This window comes from Perissodus microlepis, chromosome 3, assembly GCF_051167445.1.
Source record: "Perissodus microlepis isolate ML-2025 ecotype Zambia chromosome 3, ASM5116744v1, whole genome shotgun sequence".
Lineage (NCBI taxonomy): Eukaryota > Metazoa > Chordata > Actinopteri > Cichliformes > Cichlidae > Perissodus > Perissodus microlepis.
The window spans coordinates 25,373,632-25,396,691 of record NC_140463.1 but is presented as its reverse complement, the minus strand read 5'-3'; the positions used below and the strand labels follow the sequence as shown (position 1 = coordinate 25,396,691).

General features: G+C 42.3%; 1 protein-coding gene across 1 annotated transcript; it reads left to right on the top strand.

Annotated features, from left to right (window-relative positions):
- Nucleotides 1-78: 78 nt before the first annotated feature.
- On the top strand, nucleotides 79-22,272 carry LOC146390708 (cysteine and histidine-rich domain-containing protein 1). Its single transcript, XM_084923688.1, has 11 exons — nucleotides 79-3,980; nucleotides 4,524-4,573; nucleotides 4,660-4,716; nucleotides 6,185-6,339; nucleotides 6,611-6,714; nucleotides 15,547-15,599; nucleotides 18,233-18,303; nucleotides 18,789-18,891; nucleotides 19,359-19,478; nucleotides 20,696-20,758; nucleotides 21,205-22,272. The coding sequence occupies exons 1-11, from the start codon at nucleotides 3,917-3,919 to the stop codon at nucleotides 21,637-21,639; spliced, it is 1,275 nt and encodes a 424-aa protein (XP_084779814.1). The 5' UTR covers nucleotides 79-3,916; the 3' UTR covers nucleotides 21,640-22,272.
- Nucleotides 22,273-23,060: the final 788 nt, after the last annotated feature.

Below are 23,060 nucleotides of genomic sequence, written 5' to 3'. Positions count from 1 at the left end.
TTTTTTTTTTTTTTTTTTTTTTTTTTTTTGAAAGAAATAAAAAGTCATTTTCATTCCTAAGCGAGTGTTTTTGTGATCTTTTAACTCAAACAGTTGGAAAGTCTATAAACTCTGAAAATATTCACCATTCAAGGTCTCCGAGTGTCAAACGGCTCAGCTTCTGATTTTTAATTGCGCCACCCCGAGGGCTTGAGAATGTGTTTTCTTAATTGCGCAACTTTTTTTCTTTTTTTAAGTGAGATTTTTAAACCATCCACTAAATATTTCAGCAGTTTTTCTACCAGCAGCGATCTTCTTAAATTTGATCGAGACTGGCAGATTCGACGGTCGCTTTTTGAGCGTGTTTATTTGAAGAAAATGGACTGTTTGACGTTAATCAAAAGCACGCATTAAAATCTTACATCTGCCTCCAGCTGCAGGCTTGAACCGTCAACATTCGTTGCTGATGCAGGAGAGTTACTGTGCACTCACCACATCTGAGGGCTTTAAATCAGGGGATGTGGATATAAGATCAGATCCTGTCACATTAAATGTATTATCCAAATTAACTGCGAATAATTTTTTGGCACAGATGCAGTGCAAAATATGCTACACGTCACTGATAAAAATGTACATTTTCTGTACTGTGTAAAGGTCCTGAGCCAGCCCTCATTTGCACACTTGAGTTGTGTGCACAGAAAACATGCACAACTCAAGAGATGAAGCAGTGTTTTGTCTGCACATGACACGACTTGGCAAATAACAAATTTATTAAAAGCACCCTGTCATAAAAATGTTGTCCCAATTTCTTCAGTTAAATCTATAAAAATGTCAAAGATAGCACAATCTGACACACATAAAACAGTATTTCTGCACCAACAAAGTGATTTCCAAACAGCTGTTAGCTGCATGGTGTGCAGGTGGCTGTGAAGAACACTTAAAAGTACCATCAGATTTTGATCGACCATAAAAATTTCCACTGTCTGGAAATCATTTGATTGCCTTCATTTTTCAGCATGACAATGATCCCAAAGAGTGCAGTGCAGTAAAAACACAAAGTGGAACACTATCAGTGATGGATTGGCCTCCCCAGTGCCCGGACCTCATCATTACTGCAGCGGTTTGGGATCATCTTGAAGAGATAAGGGGGGGAAACAGACAAACTTTGTGAACATGTGGTTATTGTTCCTCCACCGGGTCAGGTTTACTCCAAAAGTGAGTAAATTACAGCAGAAATAAACATGCTTACAGTGTCTGTAGTTATGCACAGGTTAAAACGTGTAACATTTAAACTGAATTAAGTCTTAAACTTATACATGATTAAACTGCATTCCTGCTGCTAACAGTCACTCAATCATGTTTGTTGCCCTTTTCATATGTTTGTGGTCAGTATGGCCTGCTGTCTGGATAACTTTACCAGCACCCTGTGCAGAAAAGCCAGTGTTTCCCTTCAAGTATGAGATGGGTAAAAAACAGTAGCCTATAAACGCTGGGGGACGTCAGAGTGGGTTTATTAAGTGTCCGTAAATGAACGGTTAGTTTGAGCCACATGATCACCTTTAAAAGATGTTTATCCTCTTCTTTGTTATACATCGCTGAATCCTGCTAACCAGCCACAATGCAGTTAAACCTTCTGTTTTCAGCCTGCAGCATCCTCGCGTCACTGCGTATCTGCAATGGATTCATTTAAACTCTTCCCTTTAGTTCACATTGCCTCCTCAGCATTCTTTTATTATGTACCCAACTCCTCTGAGAAAACATTTACCACACCATATAAATGTCATTTACAATATTTACGACAATAAACACCTTCATTATTCTGGTAAATCTACGTTTATGCTTAAAGCTCACTGAAAAGATGCAAACAAACTTGAGTAAAGCCTCAAAAGATCCCCACACTGTGGGAAACCTCCAGCCTCTGCTCCTCTCCAGTTCCTATAGTTATTGTTTTTTTGTTTACGTCTGATTACAGTCTATACCTCTAATCTCTTCTTGTTGCTACACGTTGGCGTGAAACGCCTCTGATTTGCTCCGCCATTGTCTGCCATGATATCAACGCTCCCACAGCGAGGGATTTAGAAATGTGTTCCCACCTCCCGACTCCCGCTGAGCCCTGAATAATGAAAGCGTTTGTACACATTTGTTCCACAATCACATCGAGGGCTGCTCGCTGATGCTGCCGCTGATACACTGGGTCATATTTCAGCGTTTTTTGTTTTTTTCTTATTCCTGATTCTTTGTAGGAAATAAATCACTTAAAAAGTCCTGTGCCTGACAAACAGCAGTGTTTTGTCTTGAGTGAATAATTTATTGTCGCCTGGAGTCGCTGGCAGTTTGTCTCAGTGTGCTCGGGATGAAAGATATTTTAGGAGCAAACTACAAAAGGCCGGCATATAAATAAATGCCTTTCTGCACCGTGTTAGCCTGAGCTGAATTAACTGTCCTCTCAGGGAGATGTGAGTCGGAGAGCAGGCTGTGCTGCCACACGGATGCAGTTAGGTCCATAAGTATCAGGACAGTTTGTTGTAGTCGGGATGTGATTGAAGTGCAGACTTTAATTCAAGTCATTGTACAAACAAACTCATTTTAAACACAAGGATTGTTTTTAATAGTTGGATGAAAATCTTTTGCAGTCAATCACAGCCTGAACTCTAAAACTCGGGAACATCAACAGATGCTGCATTTCCTCAACTGAGATGATCTAACAGACCTTTAACTGCTGGTTGGTTGTGGGTCTCTCCGCCTATGGTTAGTAACTAAAAAGCTGCTCTGTTGGTTGGAGAGCAGGTGACTGATTTGGAGTAGTTTTCTTTCTTTATCTTGAGAAACTCATGAGTTGCTTGAGTGAGGTGTGCAGAAACTTCATCCCTGCTGCTTCTGTCAGCAGTCACATCGTCACTAAGTACTCAAGACCTGCTTTTACTGGCTCGCACATGTGCCAATGCCATAACAACACCTCCACCATGTTTGACAGGTGATGTGGCGCACTGGAAACAAGTTTCTTTGTTTCATCTGTCTGGACTTCCTGTTCCTGAGTGTAACCAGTGGTTTGCACTTTGTTGTAAATCCTCTGCACTTCCATTCATGATGGCATCTCTTGATAGCTTTAGCACATTAAAAAAAAACCCAAAAAAACCCAGTTTCAAAATGTTGTACGAATGAAAGACCACTATAAGTTCGCCTAAATCGATGTGCTTTGTGGTCTTGTAGTCTTGTGGAGGTACAAATATACACAAAAGAAGTGGCATGGTGCTGGGACACACTGGGATTAAGTATTCCCTTCCTATGGCTTCGTGTCACATGAGTTTAGGGGTCCCTGAACTAGGCGGGCTCCAAAGTGTTGTGGACAATCTTCCCTGAAGACCAGTTATTAACGGTCACTGAGTGTCACATGTGGAACACAATCACCTTAAAAGCGCTGAGGAAGTTTCAGCACAGGGTGGAATTAAAATGTCTCTCAGCCAGCGTCTCGAGCACTGGTTTGCTGTCTCTGCAGTGGATCCAGTGCACAGAGTGACAGGAAATCCAGGAGTTGTCAGTCCTATTGTGGCTGCTGCCGGGCCGCAGCAGGCCTGTTTGTGACAGCCGACACTCACCGGGAGGAATGTCAGCCCCCACCCCCAGATAAGTTTTGACAGCTGTAAATTGAGAGAGGGGCGTGGGGGTAGGAGGGAAGTGAGCTGCTATTTTTATCTTTCATTCAGCCAGGCTTGAACCAGAGAGAGACGGAGACCCCCCCTCTATTTCTCTCACTTCTCCAGAAGGCGACGACTCCTTCTGGATCTCTCCTTTCTGCCTGGCTGGAGACACTTCTGGAGACCCGACCGAGGCATTAAGACCTGGAGACACGGCCGGTGTGAAGGAACATATCTAAACGCAAGCGAACGAGTGCAGACTGTACAGTGAAGAAGAAGACATCACAGTCCACGAGGCCAACATGGCTCTGCTGTGCTACAACAAAGGCTGTGGGCAGAAGTTTGACCCTGACAAGAACAAGGATGGTAAGATCCTCCTGCATGTGTCTGCTCCTTTACTTTAAACCTGTTACAGCGACTCTGAGTCATCCTGTTATCAAAGACCTGGAGCTGAAGTGGAAGAAAACTGGGTGTGAGATGACACTTGTAGGTTGTCTGAAGAAACAGAATTTCCTTCATGATGATGATGACGTCTAAATTTTCAGCCACCTTTAAAAGGAGCTCTGCACTTTTATTTTGAAAGGGAGCACTCATGAATAGTTTTACTTTAATGTAGTGTTTTGGGACTCGATTCAAATTCAGATTGTGTGCACTAAACATGAACAGTGTGTGAACCTGTGATCGTGACAGATTGACTGATCACGAGCTGGTTTGCGTGACATCAAATAGAAGTTGTGTCCGTGTGAGAGAGACGGTCTAGTCTGAGACAGCGTGGCTGAGAGAGACGGCCATCTTCCTTCCTTATAAGGGACACACGGCACCTCCACACTGCAGTGACCCTGTGAGCAGCTGGGATCTCAGTGAGTGTCTATATGCAGACTCATGTTGTCTTTATCTCCACTCTAAAAGATTCCTGCCTCTTCCACCCGGGAGGCCCTGTCTTCCACGATGCACTGAAGGTAAACTCTCCTCTTAGAGTCTGACTCGAGTGGGAGAATAAAACTCAACGCTAATCACATGTTTGTTTGTTTGTTTGTGTCTCCAGGGCTGGTCCTGCTGTAGGAAAAGGACGACCGACTTCTCTGAGTTTCTCTCCATCAAGGTAACACAAGCTCAGGGTCCACGCTCCAGAAGTGTTTGTCATGGTGAAATTACCAAAAAAAGAGAGAATAAATTAGGAGAAAACATGGAGCTCTTTTGATGAATGTTTAATCAGGTGGAAGCAAAAGCAGTGGAGTGAAACCTAATGAGAGTTAGTGTCGGGCATTTCCAACATTTATTTTAAACCAACTAAAACCCCAGTGTTGTAATGAAGTATGATACTTTTTCAACCATTAAAACGCGCTTAATCATGCAGGACAGAGAGGTTAGCTCTGAATGATGAGTGAGGGCTTAATTAGCGGGAAATCTATGTTTGTTTTATGTTGAAAATTTGCTGCCCAGTTATCAGGATGTTTCATCTTCAGCCCAGGACATGCAGATGGCATTTAAAAGATGAAAAGCGTACACAAATATGTAAAAACCAATATGGGAGGTTGATTTAGCCACTGAAAAAGATAAATACATAAAATAAATACACGAATAATTATTCCAGCTAGAGCAAAGACTGAACTTTTATTTGCTGGTAATAGTTGCATGTACACAATATATTTAATTGATCTTTAATGTACGGAAGCTCGTGTCTGCCCCTGAAAGTTTTGCGCTCCGCAAGTTACAATTTCAGGTTATCATCTCAAAATGTCAAGTTAGTTTGGTTAATTACCTGAATATTTTACATTTTTGTGACAGAAACAATCAATGAAAACAAAAACATGGATACAAAAACATTGTGTACATTCTTTCAGCTGTTACCAAATACTTACACACTCTGCATCAGTATCATCAGTTCTGCCCTGTAAGGGCAAAAAAGTACATTTTGAAAATCTACTGGATTATTTTAAAAGGTAACCAGATTATGAGTCTAAAATGACGATTAATGTGTTAAGTTAGTTAAGTTGGGGAGTTTCTGCCAGTGAAAAAGACGTTAGCAGAAGTTAAAATTTCAGGTTATTATCATGAAATTATGAAGTGGGAATCCTGAAATTTCTACTTACTAACCTGAAAACAAGATTATTGTGAGGGCTTGGTTTGAGATTTCATAACTAAAAAGCTGGAAAATAACTATTAAATAAAAGAGTCTGGCCAATAGCGATAATACAGCTTTAAAGGTCCATCTTCAATATACAGTCTATCCTATCACATAAAATGCATGTTTGATGTTTTTCTGTCAAGATGAGCGAGGTTGGAGTCACTGGTGTGAGCTTAAATGACTTGTATTTAACAAAGCAACAAACTAATAAGAACTGAAAAACTGAAGCTGTCACAGGAGCGTGAAAGCGTAAAGTAGGATACGATGAAAAAAAGTACTCGAGTAAAATACAGAATGTACTCCGTGCTGAAACTGAGCATTATAATAAGTGTTAGAGAGATTTTTGCAGGAAGTACTTTATCAGGTATGTGGGATCTGGAATCTCATCCAGAGCTTCGTTACCTGAGCATGACTGAAGTGACCCGTGTGGTTTTGAACGCAGGGCTGTACCCGCGGGCGCCACAGCGACGTGAAACCCCAGGAGCCTCTGAGGCCCGAGGTGTCGTCGGATAAGGGCGAGATTAAACACGCCGAAGGCCGAGAGATAATCTATCAGGGCCCCAAATCTGCAGAGATGCTGCAGAAGGAGAGACCCAGGTGTGTGTTTGAGATCTGCAGTCAGCTCTCATTTATATCAGCATCCATCTTTTTCTGATGCGCGTGTGATCGCTGGAGTTTGTCACGTTGTGTGTTTGTCCCTGTTTGCTTTATCTGTGCAGCGAAGTCATGGGGGGGAGGTCACGGGGGTCACCGTGAGGTTACGGCTGGAATAAATTATTCACTGCGTAACTCTTGTGTGTCAGTCTGCTCATGCTTGTGTATGTTCATTTCTCTGTTGTAACGTGTGTGTGTGTGCGCGCGCGCACAGTTCAGACGAGCCCATGACCAAACTTCCCCAGAAGGTGTTGGCGTCGCTGGCTCAGGCGCTGGAGAATCTGGACATCAGCAAGAGAGGAGAGAACGAGAAGAAAGGTACACAAACGCTCACCGTTTAAAAGAATCACAACAAACGTTTACTCCAAGGGTGTCGAACTCCAGGCCTCAAAGGCCGGTGTCCTGTAGGTTTTAGATGTGTCCTTGATCCAACACAATTGATTTAGGCTACATTACCTCCTCAACATGTCTTGAAGTTCTCCAGAGGCCTGGAATCTGAAGGCTAGACTGTCCCATTTCACAGCCTCGAACTTCCGGCCCTCTAATGTGTAATGTGTATGTGTTAGTGCCCATAGGGAAATTACTCCTCTGCAGAGGGAGTAGTGTGTAGGGATGGTACCTTGCTCAGGGGTACCTCAGGGTAGTCGTTCAGTGGATTTGAACCACCGACCTTCCGATCATGCGGCAACAACTCTACCTACTGAGCTAGCGCTGCGTGGGCCGGTCTTTGAAGGGCCCAGCCCATGTAGACCGAAAAGGCCAGGCCCAAGTCACACCGACCCTTGAGGCCTGGAGTTCCCCACCCCTGGTTTACAGTGTTGTTTCTTTAGGGGTGGTACAGAGAAATGAAACTTTAACTTTTTGAACTCTGATAGAGCAGCTTTGCATGATTCACAGTTCAAAATAATCCCCGTGCTTCCTGCTTTGAGCCAACCTCCTTCTGGTTGGCTCTCCTTCACAAACAGAAGGGTTGAACGGGGAGGTGGGCGGGGCTTCTGAAGCTATGTTAGGGATGTCCGTGTTGACTGATGTGATACAGACCCATAAGCAGTCTGAAGTCTGCCCTTTTTTCTGAGCTCAGTACTTAAATGTTTCATACACACTCACTGGTCACTTTATTAGGTACACCTCGTTATCACTGGGTTGCCTTCACAGCTTCTTTAACTCTTCGTGGAACAGATTCGACGAGCTGCTGGAAACTTTTCTCAGAGACTTTGGTCCATTTTAACTTGACAGCAGCACATAGTTGGTGGTCTTCTGCTTCGAGGTTCAGCGTGTTGTGCGTTCAGAGATGCTCTTCTGCATAGTTTGCTTGTGACGAGTGGTTATTTGAGTCGACTGATCTTTCTGCTCAGGTGTCAACAAGACATTTTCTCCCTGTGAATTGTTTTTCCCTGGATTTTCTCTTTCACATCATTCTCTCTAAACTCCAGAGATATTAGTGTGGGAAAAACCTCAAAGTCACTTACATAAACTTTCTTCAAAACAATCAGCTCTGCATTGAGACTTTTCTGAAATCGGGTGCGTAAATCTTTAAACGAGGCAAAGTAAGCGAGGCGCCGCACTCAAATCGATATCTGTGAAAGACGAGTCGACATGTATTGGAAACAGTTTGAAATATTGATGCTACACTAGCAGGTGTTTCTCATGTAACCGAGGACAAGGTATGAGTAAATGGGGCAAAGAAATAAATTGATCATTTATTTATTACATGAGTTAGACATACAAATTCCCAGTCATTTCCAGACAGGACTTACAACACATCCTGCTGATATCCCAGCTGCACATGAGACTTACCACACAAACTGTGCGAAAATAACAACACTGCAACCCGTCACACCCCGCTTAGCGACACTGCAATCGTGGCACACACTGCAAACAATTCGGGTCTCAGCGCAGCTGGGAATCAGTGCTATGCATGGCCTGCGATCTGGGAGATAAAGGGAAGTGGCCCAAACAATTAAACAAAAAAACAAAAAGGGAGGTTAGTCCGCCCTTACACAACTTACTCTCAATCAATAACCGCCTTTACGGCTGGACGGACTAACCAAAACAAAATTACAAATCAATCTAAAGAACGAAAAAAGGACAGCAGAGACAGCACAGCTGAAAAACAAACATTATCAATTAAAATATTACCCAATAAAATATCAATTTTATGAAACCATTCAAAATCATGAAGCTAAAAACAAACACTCAATATACCTACAATATTGATCAGTTTCCCTGCGCGCAGTCGATCTAGGGCTTGATCAATTCTTCTATTAAAATTCGTGGTCACACTAAAAAAGTCCAATGACACATTAAAAATAGGCACATGCAATAGCAAATGATCCAAACAAAAATGGCAAAAGTCTCTTACCGACAGTATACCCACTCGCACCCGAGTGAATTAATTGCCTCTGGTTTTTTTCCACAGAAGAGCGCTGACTTCACCCCACACACCCACTACCTTTTTTATAGCTCTTCAGCCAATCACCTGGCAGAGAGCAACAAACTGCCAGGTGACACTTGTTACAACCCTCCCCTTCAAAGGGCATTGGCGACCCGACAATGAGCTGAAAAGAGAGCACACTTAAAATTTTGCTCATTTTATAATGGATTGTGGCAATTTAAATGGGTTTGAGTGCTGTCCAGCAGTCTTCCTCATTGACCTACGAGACCCTTGCGCCAAGCTGGCAACATCTTCCTCCCCAGGTTCTAGGTCCCCAGAACAATCCAAATGGGGCACTCCCACATGTGTGGGACTCAACGTCCCTTCCTTCAACACTGCAGAATCGCCTCCATCTCCCTGTTCTGTAAACATCTGTTCCACTTCATCAACCATACTGTTATTTGTGGCCAACATTCCAGTTAGATCATCCTGTTTTGACATTTGTAGGCCACTATCTTGGTCTCCATCCAATTCCCTGATTGGAATGTTTCTCAACTCAGTTCGATGTACTTGTCGAAGTGGACCAGTGTGCCCAGCAGGAGCAACTGAATATACTACGCCATGACCAGGAGGAGGTTGCACTACTTGAAAGGGCGTGGGATCTCAAAAATCTTGAATCTTATTGCGACCTCTTACAGAGTGGTTTCTCATATACACCAAATCGCCCTGCTCCAAATCAGGACTAGCACATTTAGAGGAATTCAAATCTCTCTGAACCCTTCTCCTTTCTAACCGTTGCTGCACAACACCATATGCAGCAGCCAAGGACTTTTGGTGTTCCTGTACCCACTCTTCAAGAGTGACGTCTTCATCAACTTCACTGCCAGCACCCAATCAAAAATCCACTGGCAACTGTGGCTCTCGCCCGAACATCAAATAATATGGAGTCATACCAGTTGACTGATGTACTGTGGTGTTATACGCATATGTGACTTGGGAGAGGTGCCGGGGCCACTGGCGCTTTTGTTCAGGAGGCAGGGCACGCAGCAAGTCATGAAGTGTACGATTACATCGTTCACATTGACCATTACCTTGTGGATGATAGGGTATCGTCCTACTCTTCTCTATCTTATAAATCTTACACAGCTGTTGCACCAAAGCGCTTTCAAAATTTCGCCCCTGATCAGAATGTATACGGCTTGGAGGCCCAAATAAATGAAACCAATGCTTCACTAAAGCCTCTGCCACTGTACTGGCTCGCTGATCTTTCGTAGGGACAGTCTGAGTATATTTAGAAAAGATGTCAGTCACTACCAAAATATTCTCTTTACCATCAGTTGAGGGTTCAAGTACTGTAAAATCAATTGCCAAAATTTCATGAGGCCGAGATGCAGAAATACTACCCATAAAGGTTTTAATCTTTGGCACAACGGCCTTAGAAAGAACACACCTTTCACAATCTCTGCACCATCTCTCAATAGCTGCATACATGTGCGGCCAATAATATCGCGAGCGCACCAACTGCAGTGTACGCTCAACCCCTTGATGGCCATGCTCATCGTGGAGTAAACGAAGGATGCGGCTCTGTAAACACTGTGGCAGCACCAGCTGGTCAACCTCCCTCACTCCATCAGGAGTATGAGTGCAGCGATACAACACAGACTCCCTTTGTTTCATCCGCCCCCATTGACGGACCAATTCCCTCGAACCCTTACCAAGACCATCTCTTTCCTTTGAATCTGGCAACCTGGCCACCTCCCAATACTTTAAGAAAGGACCAATCACAGGGTCTTGTTTCTGTAACCTACAGAGATCAGAGAAAGAACAACCAGGTAAAACACTTATCTCTGCCTGAACACTGGGAATCATCTCACACTGCACTCCAATATCATTAGATAACGGACCATCCAATTCCATTACAGTTCCATGCAGGCGGGACAGTGCGTCTGCATTAGCATTCTGAGCCCCAGGCCGGTATTTTATGGTCAAATCAAAAGCGGCCAGCTCTGATGCCCACCTCTGTTCTGTGGCACCTAGCTTTGCCGTGGACAAATGGCTAGTGGGTTATTATCTGTAAATACAGTGCAACGATGACCCAAAAGATACTCCCTAAACTTTTCAGTGACGGCCCACTTGAGAGCTACAAGCTCAAGCTTCATGGAACTATAATTCCTCATATTCCGCTCTGTAGGCTTTAAGCTCCGACTGGCAAAAGCTATTGGCCGCAACTTAGCCTTATACTCCTGGGAAAGCACTGCTCCTAGACCCCCATAGCTTGCATCTACTTCCAACGTAAATGGTTTCTGAAAATCAGCAAAAGCAAGCACTGGTGCAGAAACTAGGGCAGCCTTGAGCTGATGAAAACTTTGTTCACACTCTAAATCCCAAGAATCCAATAACGGTTTTGGGGGGGTCCTACCTTTTCTACCTGGAGGGAGGAGTGCAGAGACCAGTCTATGCAAGGGAGCAGCCATGCGTGAAAAACCAGCTATGAATCTCCTATAATAACTAGCAAATCCTAAAAAGGAACGCAGTTCTGCTAGATTGCTGGGCGTTTTCCAGTCCCGCACTGCAGCTATTTTATCTGGATCAGTAGAAACTCCTTCGGCAGACACCACATGCCCCAAATACTTCACTTGCCTTTGGAAAAACTGGCACTTTGAGAGTTTCACTTTAAGCCCCTCTTTATCCAGACGAGAGAATATTTCTTCCAACCGCTCCAAATGCTGTTGCACAGAGGATGGAAAAAACAATCACATCATCCAAATACAAAAGCACCGACTGATGTCTGCAATCTCCAAACAAACGCTCCATCAGGCGCTGAAATGTACTGGGTGCATTACACAAACCAAACGGCATGCGGTTGAACTCAAACAAACCAAATGGGGTACAAAATGCAGTTTTAATCTTATCCTTCTCAGCCATTTCCACCTGATTATAACCACTAGCCAGGTCCAAAGTGGAAAACCACTGAGCACCAGTCAAAGCATCCAAGGATTCTTCAATCCTTGGCAGAGGAAATGCATCCTTTCTGGTCTTGGCGTTTAACTGTCTATAATCGACACACATGCGTAGACTTCCATCCTTCTTTTGAACAAGAACTATTGGGGATGAATACGGACTACTACTTTCTCTGATGATGCGAGTTTGCAGCAGCTGTTTGATATGATCCCTTGCCAGTTCATACTGAGACGGAGGGATTCGCCTGTATGGTTGTCGCACTGGTGTTTCATCTATCAAAGGAATTTCATGAGTGATCAATTTACTACAACCAACATCCAACTCATTCTTGGCAAACACGCCGCTATACTTCTGCAATAAAACTTTTGCTTGCCGTTTCTCGCTCTCCTCAAGATTTTCAAATTCAGGCAGATCCAATTCCGCTGCATTGTCTGCCATTGTATGACTGGAAATATAAGCTGTACAACACTGTGAATTTACAGAGACCTGTATTTCAGAATTACCCTCTGCTAGCACACTGGCCAGTTGAACTGTAGCAATCACCCGACGAGGTGTCAACCAGACATCAGTTTTACCCACATTAGTAACTGGAACAAAAGCCTCCCCTCCTTCTCCCTTTACCAATGAAGGAGACACCAATAGGCCTTCCGGGAGAAAACCATCATCAGGCCCGAGGGGTTCAATCAAGAGGTCAATGGGTGTATTCACAGGCATCTTTGGGCAGATAACAGGAACATAACTTTGTGTTCCAGATGGAACACAGAAGGACTTCTTACCCTGTACTCTAACACGATGGGGTTCAGGAGAATTTGCCATGGCCTCCATCATTTGGCAGTATCTCAACGCTCTTCTCCAACCACGTGGCGCAGTCTTCAAAACTGGAGCTTCCCAGAGGTCAGAACCATATTGTTTACACAATTCAGAGTACAGGGGGTTCAATACATTCATTCCTAACACACCAGGTACAGATGTCTTTTTCTGTGCCATGTGGCTATCTGTTGGATCTCCCACAATCAACACCCCTCGACGAGGTAGGTGAATTCCCAGGATTGTAACATCCAACTCAATATACCCAGAATAAGGAATTTGTAGGCCATTAGCTGCTTTAAGTCCCAACCAACCACAGTCTTTAAGCTTTTCATCACTGAGATGAGAAAAGTTATTTTTAAAAGAGCTTTCTGTGATTGTTGTGACCATGGACCCTGTGTCCAGCAAACATGAAATAATAACCCCACCCAAATCAACCTCCCCTTCCAAGCATTCACCAACTAGAGTTCTACATTATTGGAGCCTTGCAACCCTCCCACCAGTGTGTGGCTCTGTGCACTGGTGGGTACTAGTTTTCCGCCGCCCTAGTAGTTTGGCCATCAGCCCTAGCTGCTCTTTCATGCTGATTTCCATCAGAATTGGGTAATATCGGGCAAAATTGGGCAATATGTCTAATTTGCTCACACCTAAAACAAATGGGTTTACCATTCACCGTTCTTCTACGTCGAGAAGTGTGATTGCTAGAAGCAGCCACCTCCTGTGGGTTTAATGCCTTAATGACGAACTCTAATTGTGTCTGTTGGGCTTTAAAAAGGGACACCAACTCAGCATATTCTGATGTTCTAGAATCTACACTTTCACAAGAAGCTTGCATATCTGCAGAGACTGAAATAGACTGATTATATCTAGACCTAAAAGGCTGATTCTCATACTGTGCCATCCACCTGGTCGCTTCGGCTCTCGCCTCACGAATCGTCCACTGTGGGTTGGCATTAATCAAATCTCTCAGCCTGATCCTCAATGTCAGATCTCTAACACCATCACAAAATTGATCACGCAGATCTTTTGAAGCTTTTCTTGCGGCTTCCTCATCCGTTTTAATAATCGGATCCATTAAGGCCATCAAAGAATGAGAAAAGTCAATTAAGGACTCACCTTCTAATTGTTTACGATTGAAAAATCTGCGTTGCAAAGAAATGTGGGAATCTAAGCAGCTGTACGTTTCTTTCAGTATATCAAAAATTTTCTCAACATTTTCTTTCTGTTCCTTTGGTAAAAACTTTATCTCAGTGCGTGCAGTACCCTCTAAATGGTTAAAAATAATTTGAGCTTGCTCTTTTTCTGTTCTGCCTCTCGTGCGCACAAAGTCTCTCATTTGCTCAATCCACTCATCTAGAGTCAGTGAGCCCATATTGTCCAACTTCCCTGAAAATGTTGGCAACTTTCTATCCTGTTGTACATATACCACAGGATTGGGTCTCACAGTCTCTGATTCACTTCCTGTAGCTCCTGTTGATGTAGAGGGCCTCTCTGTACCCACAGATGCCGTTTTCAAGTCTCTAAATTCATTCTCCAACTCCTGTATACGTTGGGCCATTGTTTGTTGCTCGCTTCCCTCCATGATGGCGATCGAGACCTGGCTGCTCCTTCGCTCCAATCTTACAAACCTGTCCCTGCTGTCCTTACAAAATAACAAAACAAAATGGCCACTCCCTTGAATCCTGTTCGTAACAACGCCAAAATGTAACCAAGGACAAGGTATGAGTAAATGGGGCAAAGAAATAAATTGATCATTTATTTATTACATGAGTTAGACATACAAATTCCCAGTCATTTCCAGACAGGACTTACAACACATCCTGCTGATATCCCAGCTGCACATGAGACTTACCACACAAACTGTGCGAAAATAACAACACTGCAACCCGTCACACCCCGCTTAGCGACACTGCAATCGTGGCACACACTGCAAACAATTCGGGTCTCAGCGCAGCTGGGAATCAGTGCTATGCATGGCCTGCGATCTGGGAGATAAAGGGAAGTGGCCCAAACAATTAAACAAAAAAACAAAAAGGGAGGTTAGTCCGCCCTTACACAACTTACTCTCAATCAATAACCGCCTTTATGGCTGGACGGACTAACCAAAACAAAATTACAAATCAATCAAAAGAACGAAAAAAGGACAGCAGAGACAGCACAGCTGAAAAACAAACATTATCAATTAAAATATTACCCAATAAAATATAAATTTTATGAAACCATTCAAAATCATGAAGCTAAAAACAAACACTCAATATACCTACAATATTGATCAGTTTCCCTGCGCGCAGTCGATCTAGGGCTTGATCAATTCTTCTATTAAAATTCGTGGTCACACTAAAAAAGTCCAATGACACATTAAAAATAGGCACATGCAATAGCAAATGATCCAAACAAAAATGGCAAAAGTCTCTTACCGACAGTATACCCACTCGCACCCGAGTGAATTAATTGCCTCTGGTTTTTTTCCACAGAAGAGCGCTGACTTCACCCCACACACCCACTACCTTTTCACAGCTCTTCAGCCAATCACCTGGCAGAGAGCAACAAACTGCCAGGTGACACTTGTTACACTCATTTAGGGAAAAGTAAACTTTTCAGATTCAATTAAAGTCAGAATGAGCCAGTAAGGCGGGTTTATCGTGGATTCAGGAGTGCACGTGTCTCACTCTTACTCCAGATCAGAGTGATACAATGAAAAAATATCAGGAATGGAGTCTCTCACCACCCTCCACCACCTCAGCAGCAGCTGTGTAAGCTTCACGTCATATTGGATGTGACTGCAGCATGCACCAAGTGTAGTTTTTTCTATGTGCTGCACACTTCCAGTTTTATCGAGACGTTTCTGAAAAAGAGGGGAAAAAATGTCTGAGAATAATTTGATCTCAGTGCAGCACAAATCAATACGTCAAAACTGCGTGCACTCTCACTGCTCTGTTAGAATTACTCCACGGGAATAAAACTTGGACTTGTTAGTGTCTTATCTCTGTTTTTGTTTTTTCCAACAGAGAGTCAGGCTGTTATTTGCGGGACCCGCTGCAAAAACGCAGGATGCAAAACAGTGAGTGTCTTTTTGTCATTTGTGTGATTTAATGCCTGAATCTGAGCTTATCAGTCCTTTCAGACTGTGGCACCACGGTTGTGGAATTCTCTCCCACTGTCTCTTCGCTGCACGGACTCCACTGATTCTTTTAAGAAACAGCTGAAGACATTTTTATTTAGAAAAGCATTTGATTAATTTCTTCTTATGCTGTTTTTATAGTTTTATTGTTTTACATTGTTTTATTTACTGTTATATTGTTTTTATATTTCCATTTCCTGTGTTGTAAAGCACTTTGTGATTTTTATCTGTGAAAAGCGCTATATAAATAAATTTTACTTACTTACTTACTACTTACTTAAAGCTGAGACTTAACAACTTTTAAAAGATTCACACTAAAGTAGTCATCATAATACACACATGTGGCAGTTTTCTTAACCATTTATTACACAACATAGTGGAGCGGGGTTGGAGCTTTGTAATAACTTGACCCGGCCCCCTCAGATGCACCCAGGCAGTAACGCAGCCTCACTGATGCGCTTTCGTTTGAGTTCAGGCCATCAAGCCTCTGCTTCAGCCTCTGTAAAGTTTATTAAGGGCGCCATCTAGTGCACAAAGCAGGCAACAACACATATCAGCTGGTACTAAGTGTAGCAGCTCTTTGTTTCCTCAAATGTAGAGAAAATACACAAAAGTAAAGCCTCCAAACAGTTGACTGACTTTTCATATTTACTAGAACTCTATGAAAAATGCTGCTTCCTAATAACTACAGTATGCTACAGGTATAGGAGGCGCTGTTTGCCCAGTGATTGCTTTTTAGTTTTTAATGGACTAGTGAATGCAAGGCTTCTACCTACTTTAATGTTTTCTTTTCCTTTTGCAGCATAAAAATATAAGGATATATGTGATTACTACTGTACTCCTGAGCACAAAACTATAAATACTCTGCTTGAAAATAAATTGTGCGTCAAGATGATGATAAAAGTGCAATAAGACGGAGTCGGTCTGTAATCAGTTATCAGTTATCAAGTTGGCAATTACATGCAACCTGTTTGTGATAATCAGGCAATTAACTGTGATAAATGAGTGAAAATGGCTCATTTGTTGCCATCTGCATACACAGAAATTCATACTTGAATCCAGAGTGTGTACAGAACCTCACAGATCTGAAACACAAATTTGTAAATAGCTGGAGCAGGATGGTGATTTAACTGCCAGATGACATCGGTGCTTGGCAGTCTTGATCGTAAACTGGAATATAACCAGTTGGCAGCCAGCTGAATCCAGTCACCTACTGCTGGTGATCTGTCTGCATTTATAAAATGGATGGTAGTTATTCGTAAACCTTAACCAGTCTCTCTGAGCGTGATTGCAAGTGTTTGGAGACTGGTTACCTTCCACCACTTGACTTGTGATCAAAAGTGTTTACCCAGGGGTTGAGAGTGCAACATCACCATCAGTCACCAAAGATGGAGGCAGTGAGTGGAGAAACTGAGAATTGAGTGGTGACACGCACATCACTTCTGTTTTCATATCATTTTGACCTTTAACCCTTTTAAATACAGTAAAACATCACAGTTCACAAACCACACCAAGCTTTCACGTTCACATTTTTAGTTTACCTTAAAAAAATGTGATTTTTTTTTTTAGTATTTAATTTTACTTTCAAATTATTTTTGGATTTTAAACCCATTCAGTTTGATCACATGATCAAACTGTGCACACTTATCTCTATGTAGATTCTCAGTCAGTAGTCTAAGGACCTTGGAAAGAAAGCAACACTCATCTACTTGGACAGGAAACACCTTATATAAAAGCATCTTCGACATAGAAGGCAATGATATAGAAATGATCATGAACTTTAACCTGCTAGGATCAATGAAAAGTATGAGCCACATCAACCACGATGAAATCATCAGATAATATCTTAGAAATCTAAGGACATGAAAAGAAGGCTTACGTACAGTTTGATTTCCTTCATGGTCACCTATAGTTGAACTATAAGAAAACAGCACAGTCACTAAATCATCAGTATTTTTGAGATGTGGTGAGAAGACGGATTCTATAAATACCACGGAGGACCAACAGACCAGTCTTGAATGAAATCGAGCCAACAACGTCACTGAAAGGACAGAAGTCGAAGCTACTACTCGCCTACTTTGATTGTCATAAGGCAGATAAAGATTTCCTTGTGTACTCATTTTTATTTAGTCATCGTTTTGTTGTTTGTACCACTATACTGTTTTCCTCCAAAAACAAAAAAGGTTGCTGATGAAATGAACTCTGATGGTAAGAACTTCAGAAACAAAGGACTGAGGACAGGATCGATGTTTATTTATGAAGTTACTATGATTCACGAACAAACTGATGACCTTAACTTTAATTGCTTTATAAGGACCCTGAATGTGATTTAACAAACAGTGCTGACATAAAAGGGAGCTATCCTTTCACTTCACCCTTCAAGGTCTTTGCCTTTACAATTAAATATGGCTGAACGCCGCTTATTGGACAGAAAATATGACATCGCCCTGTTAAAAATGGAAGAAAAACTTAAGATTACACATAATCTTTTACGCCTAAATCTTTAATATTATCAAACGTCCCCACAACTGATCGGATGGTCTTTGCATTGTGTGCTATGTTTCTGTGTTTAGGTCTACCAAGGACCACAGACCGACATGGAGGTCTGCACCCACCATCCTGGAGCTCCCGTCTTCCACGAGGGGTAAGAATAAAAACTCTACCCTGCCACTTGTTTACTGGAGATTTTTTTTTTTTTTTAACAAAAACAAGTCTAATCCACTGTAACAAAACTGTAATTACATTCTTTATTTGCATAGCTCGTATCAAAAACAACAATTAGCTGACTTCTACAAAGGAGGGACGCAAACAAAACAAAACTGAAGGCCGTGCACGCAAAGCAAGAAACATAAAAGCGTCGAGATAAGAGAGTTAATTAAAGATTGGTAATTAAAGCAAATCTGCAACATTACAAACAGACTTTAAGAGTAAATAAACTGCAACCGCTGCTTTTAAATCACATTAAGTGTAACGCTGGGCTTCCTACTGCTGGGCAGCTTCCTAACAAAACCTGAATTAGTCTCATTTCATGGGGATCACGTAGGGTTGTTGTTGTTTCCAGGATGACACGGCTTGTTTCTTACAAACTGTGACCATTTCTTTGTATTTTCTTTTTTTGTTGTTGTTTAGGTACAAGTACTGGAGTTGCTGCTGCATCAAGACAACAGACTTCAACGCCTTCCTGGACCAGAAGGGCTGCACCATGGGGAAACACCGCTGGGTCCCAAAGCAGGTACACGCACCACCTGGAGAATGTACTAGAGAAACTGCTGGTAGGACACCAGGGATCGGATCAAAGTTTGCAGAGAAAAAGGAAAACAGATCTCAAGGGCTGACAACAACATCAAAAAAAGCTTTAAAGTGACCTATTTTTGCGTGCACGGTTCACTTGTTTGTCCTTTTGATCACTATAAAACAAAGACTTGAGTGGGAAGATTTATCTATGAGAGCAGACAAAAAACAAATGAAACTTCAAGTCGAACAAATCATGTTTACTACAAATTCAAATGTCCTTGAAGAGCGCTCAAGCAATCCAAACACTCAAACCAGGACAGGAATAAAAAGGTTTCTCTCTTTCATTGGGATGTTTTGATTTAGATTTGATAACTATGATTATCAGCCTTCGAGTCGCTCCTCGGTCTCGCAGCAGTCTGGCTGTGCAGCTCACCAGTGTGTGTGGGTTCACGTGTGTGTTTGCAGGACAAGAAGAAGGTGGCGTGTCGCTATGACTGGCATCAGACTGGCAACAGCGTCGTCGTGACCATTTACGCCAAGAACGCAAACCCAGAGTTTTCCAGCATAGAGGCCAACCGGACGGTGGTGAGTTTAATGAAACAGACAACGTACAGCGTATGTGGTTGGATCTAGTATGACTTTGCAATGAGACAACCTCATTAATAAGCAGCTAATAATTTGTGGTTTAATTAACTGTTAACAAATCAGGATTCAGCACAGTAACAGGTGTTAATGAGATTTAGCTCAACTTCCTGTTGAGGTCCAAAAATGAGTCATTTATGACAATCCTGTAACCCTTTCTGAGATTGTAATGATTTTTAAGAGGGTCTATGATGCACATGTAGCTAATTTATCAACCACAATAAGATGGCAATGTGTATGTTGTGTATTAGAGAGTGACTGCATTTATGTAACAGGTTTTACTAAATTACTTTTGTACAAGCTCATCAGCGCTTTAACGTCCGTAGGTCAAAGAGATGCGTCATAGAAAAGTTGCACTCATTAACAGACTGACTCACATTCACTGCAAACTGTCACCAATCTGTCTGCGAGTGAACGCAGCCACCCTCAGCATCACCATGACAACTTGATTGCTGCAACTTCTTGAAGTCCTTCATTGTTAGCAAAAGAAATTTGATTGGTCCTTGTATGCTGCACAGTGGCTGTTCATTGGTGCTAATTCTTTAGAGTGAAGTGAACTCTGCTGAATGAAATAGACTTGACGTTATAGAGAAGCCTGCAGGATAGCGGCCCTCGACTGTGTGACCTCCATAAACACGTTTCTGGTGACTGTATGAGCTCAATCGCCAGTTTCAGGTCATACTGAGCATACATGAAGTTAACTTTGTTAATAATAAATAAAAAACAAAAATATTAGCAACACCGTAGCAACCAGAGAGCATCGAAAGTCAATGAAATGTGGCGACATAGGGTGAAATAACCATTACCGATAAACTTCTCTCAGGCGACCAAAGTGACCACGAAGGGGTTCTCGGGAGAGTAGTGTAAACGTGCATTGACCGACTGTGAGCAAAAAAGCGATGTCCAATAACTGAACTGTTAGATGTGGACAGGGTTGTACTCTACCTTTGATTACGGAAGTCGAAACCATAGAAAAGGACAGACAAGCCAAGCGTCTTCAAGCTTTTTACTAATTTTACTAAGAAGTGCTATTTTAATTTTATACCCAGTACTAATAATCATGGTCTAACTCAAAAAATTTTTTCATTAACAGATTTATATATTTACCCATTTATGCAATAAGACCTACACCGTTTCTCTGTCTTCTGTCCTCTCTTTAGCTCTCGTGTCAAATCCAGTTTGAGAACAATAAGATTTTCAAGAAGGAGTTCCACCTCTGGGGGGTAAGTATCTGCTGTCTGCTGGGAATCGCCTTTCCCACTTACACTTGGAACATTTGAGCTCATGTTCAAAGATCAGTGAATGGACTGAGGTTTGAGGATGGTGGGCACACAAAGCGCCCGACTCTTGTTTGGCAGGTTTTGCTGGCTGTGGTTGGAAAAAAGTATTTAGGAGAGAAAGAGGTAGATAAAGACTTTGTGTCCGACTAACTACGCTAGATGGACCTTTCCTCAGCAGTGGAGTGCTGTGAGCACCTAAACATAATCTGAAGTTTAGAAATAAGTAATTCAGTTGCAACTAGATTTTCTTAAAAATATCATCGTGATCATAATCATTAGCATATCCCGTGGTTAGTTAGTTATCAGTTCACACGTTTCTGATGAACACATTTAAACTGGATTGCGCTTGAATGTTGTCCATCCAAAGTTTGAATTTCTCTTACCTGCAGGTGATCAACGTAAAGCACAGCTCGGTCAATATGGTCCCATCTAAACTGGAGATAAACCTCCGCAAGGCCGACCAAGTGGCTTGGGGCAAACTGGAGGACCCGAACTACAAACCTGAGCCCGAGCCCGCAGTCAACCCGTTCATCGAATCCAACGAGTCGTACCAGCCCGACTGGGACATCGATGATGACGACATCAGTGACTCGGACGAGGAGTGGGCCTATGACACGCCCAAGAATAAAAAGGCAGAGAAGGACGAAAATCAAAAGAAGAACGAGGAGGAGGAGAGGCGGAAGTTAAAGAGGAAGGAGGTGGAGGAGGAGATGAAGAGGGCATTGGAGGAGCGGATGAAGGCGGAGGAGGAGAGGAAGAAGCTAGAAGAGCAGAGGAGGCAGGAGGAAGAGGAAGGATATGAAGACATGCCGGAGCTAGAGTGAGAAACTTCAGATTTCTTTGTGGTTTAGAAATAGAAAATCAAAAGAGATTTTTAAAACATAGGACATATTTATTTCTGAAATAATAATTACTAACTACAAACCCCAATGAGACGTGTTTAAATGACCACGATATGGAGAACGTGATGTAAAGACAAAACTGTACCTTCGATAGAAGAAATAAAGTTTTCTATGTCAGTTTCTACTTCTACATTTGTGGGGGTGTTGTTTCATTTTGTATGTGTACCGACTGGTAGCATTTCACCACTGTTGGCTACATTCATTACAGATAAATAGCTGGATCAATGATATAAAGACTTGATATCCATCACAAGTCCCCTGGGCTTTAAGCAGAAAGATTAATGATTTTTTTTTCAAAACCCTGTAATGAATCATTAGCTTATCCACTGGTGCTGTAAATAAAACAGTTTAGGTCAGACTAGCCTTTAGTTTATGAGTCATACTTAAATTGTATTTCCACACTTTGTTTTCATTATTATAAGCCTATTGTACATCTGTGTGAGCAGCCTACACAGTATTACTCACTGACTGGCTTTACTACAGCCAAACAAAGAACATACAGCATGTGGGCTAATTGTTTAGAGCAAGCGTGGCTAGTAAACAAGGCGAGAAAATATCAGGGGTAGTTTTGTGAGTGAAAATGCCTCCTTGATGCGAGAGTTTGTTGGAGAACAGCCAGACTGCTCGAATAACCACTGGTCAAAACCGAGGCATGCAGAGGAGCATTTCTGAACACCCATGTCTTGAAGCAGAAGACTTCCCAGAAGTCGGAGTTACTTCTGTCACCTAAGAGCAGGAAACTGAAACTACATTTCACGCCGGCTTGCTAAAATTGGACAGTATAAGAAAAATGTTGCCTCGTCTGATGAGTCCCCAGTTTTACTACAACAAGAAAGCATCATTCCATCCCGGCTTCTATAAGGCTGCTGTGGTGTTGGTGTACTATCAGAGGATGTTATCTAAACACCACAGTCTTACCTGTGTCTTGTTGACTATGCCGATTCCTTTATGACCAAAACTTCTGGAACTTGTTCCAGCAGGGTAACACATCACGTTACAAAGCTACGTTCACTGTTCACTTAGATTGAGATATGGCCTCCATAGATCCAGATCTTAATAAAATGGAGCAGCTTGGGGATGTGGTGAAACGAGAGACTCATGTCCCAGATGTGCAGTGGATAAATCTGCAGAAGCTACGATTAGCTCCCTCCTTTGTGCCGCAGAAGCATGTTATTGTAAGAAAAATGCTATAATACAGAAATTAAGAATCTGCTCCAAAAACTAAAAGATAATTTTAACTATTCACAGACATCAAAGTGATTTATCAAGTGAAAAAATATACATAGAAAAATCAAGCAATGAGACAGTGCCTAAAAGTTAAGTGGGAAGACAATAGTGAAAAT

Coding starts and splice junctions, on each gene's coding strand:
- LOC146390708 (XM_084923688.1), top strand. CDS start 3,917: ATGGCTCTGCTGTGCTACAACAAAGGCTGTGGGCAGAAGTTTGACCCT. Junction 18,892..19,358: donor ACCGCTGGGTCCCAAAGCAG/GTACACGCACCA, acceptor GTGTGTTTGCAG/GACAAGAAGAAGGTGGCGTG. Junction 19,479..20,695: donor TAGAGGCCAACCGGACGGTG/GTGAGTTTAATG, acceptor TCCTCTCTTTAG/CTCTCGTGTCAAATCCAGTT.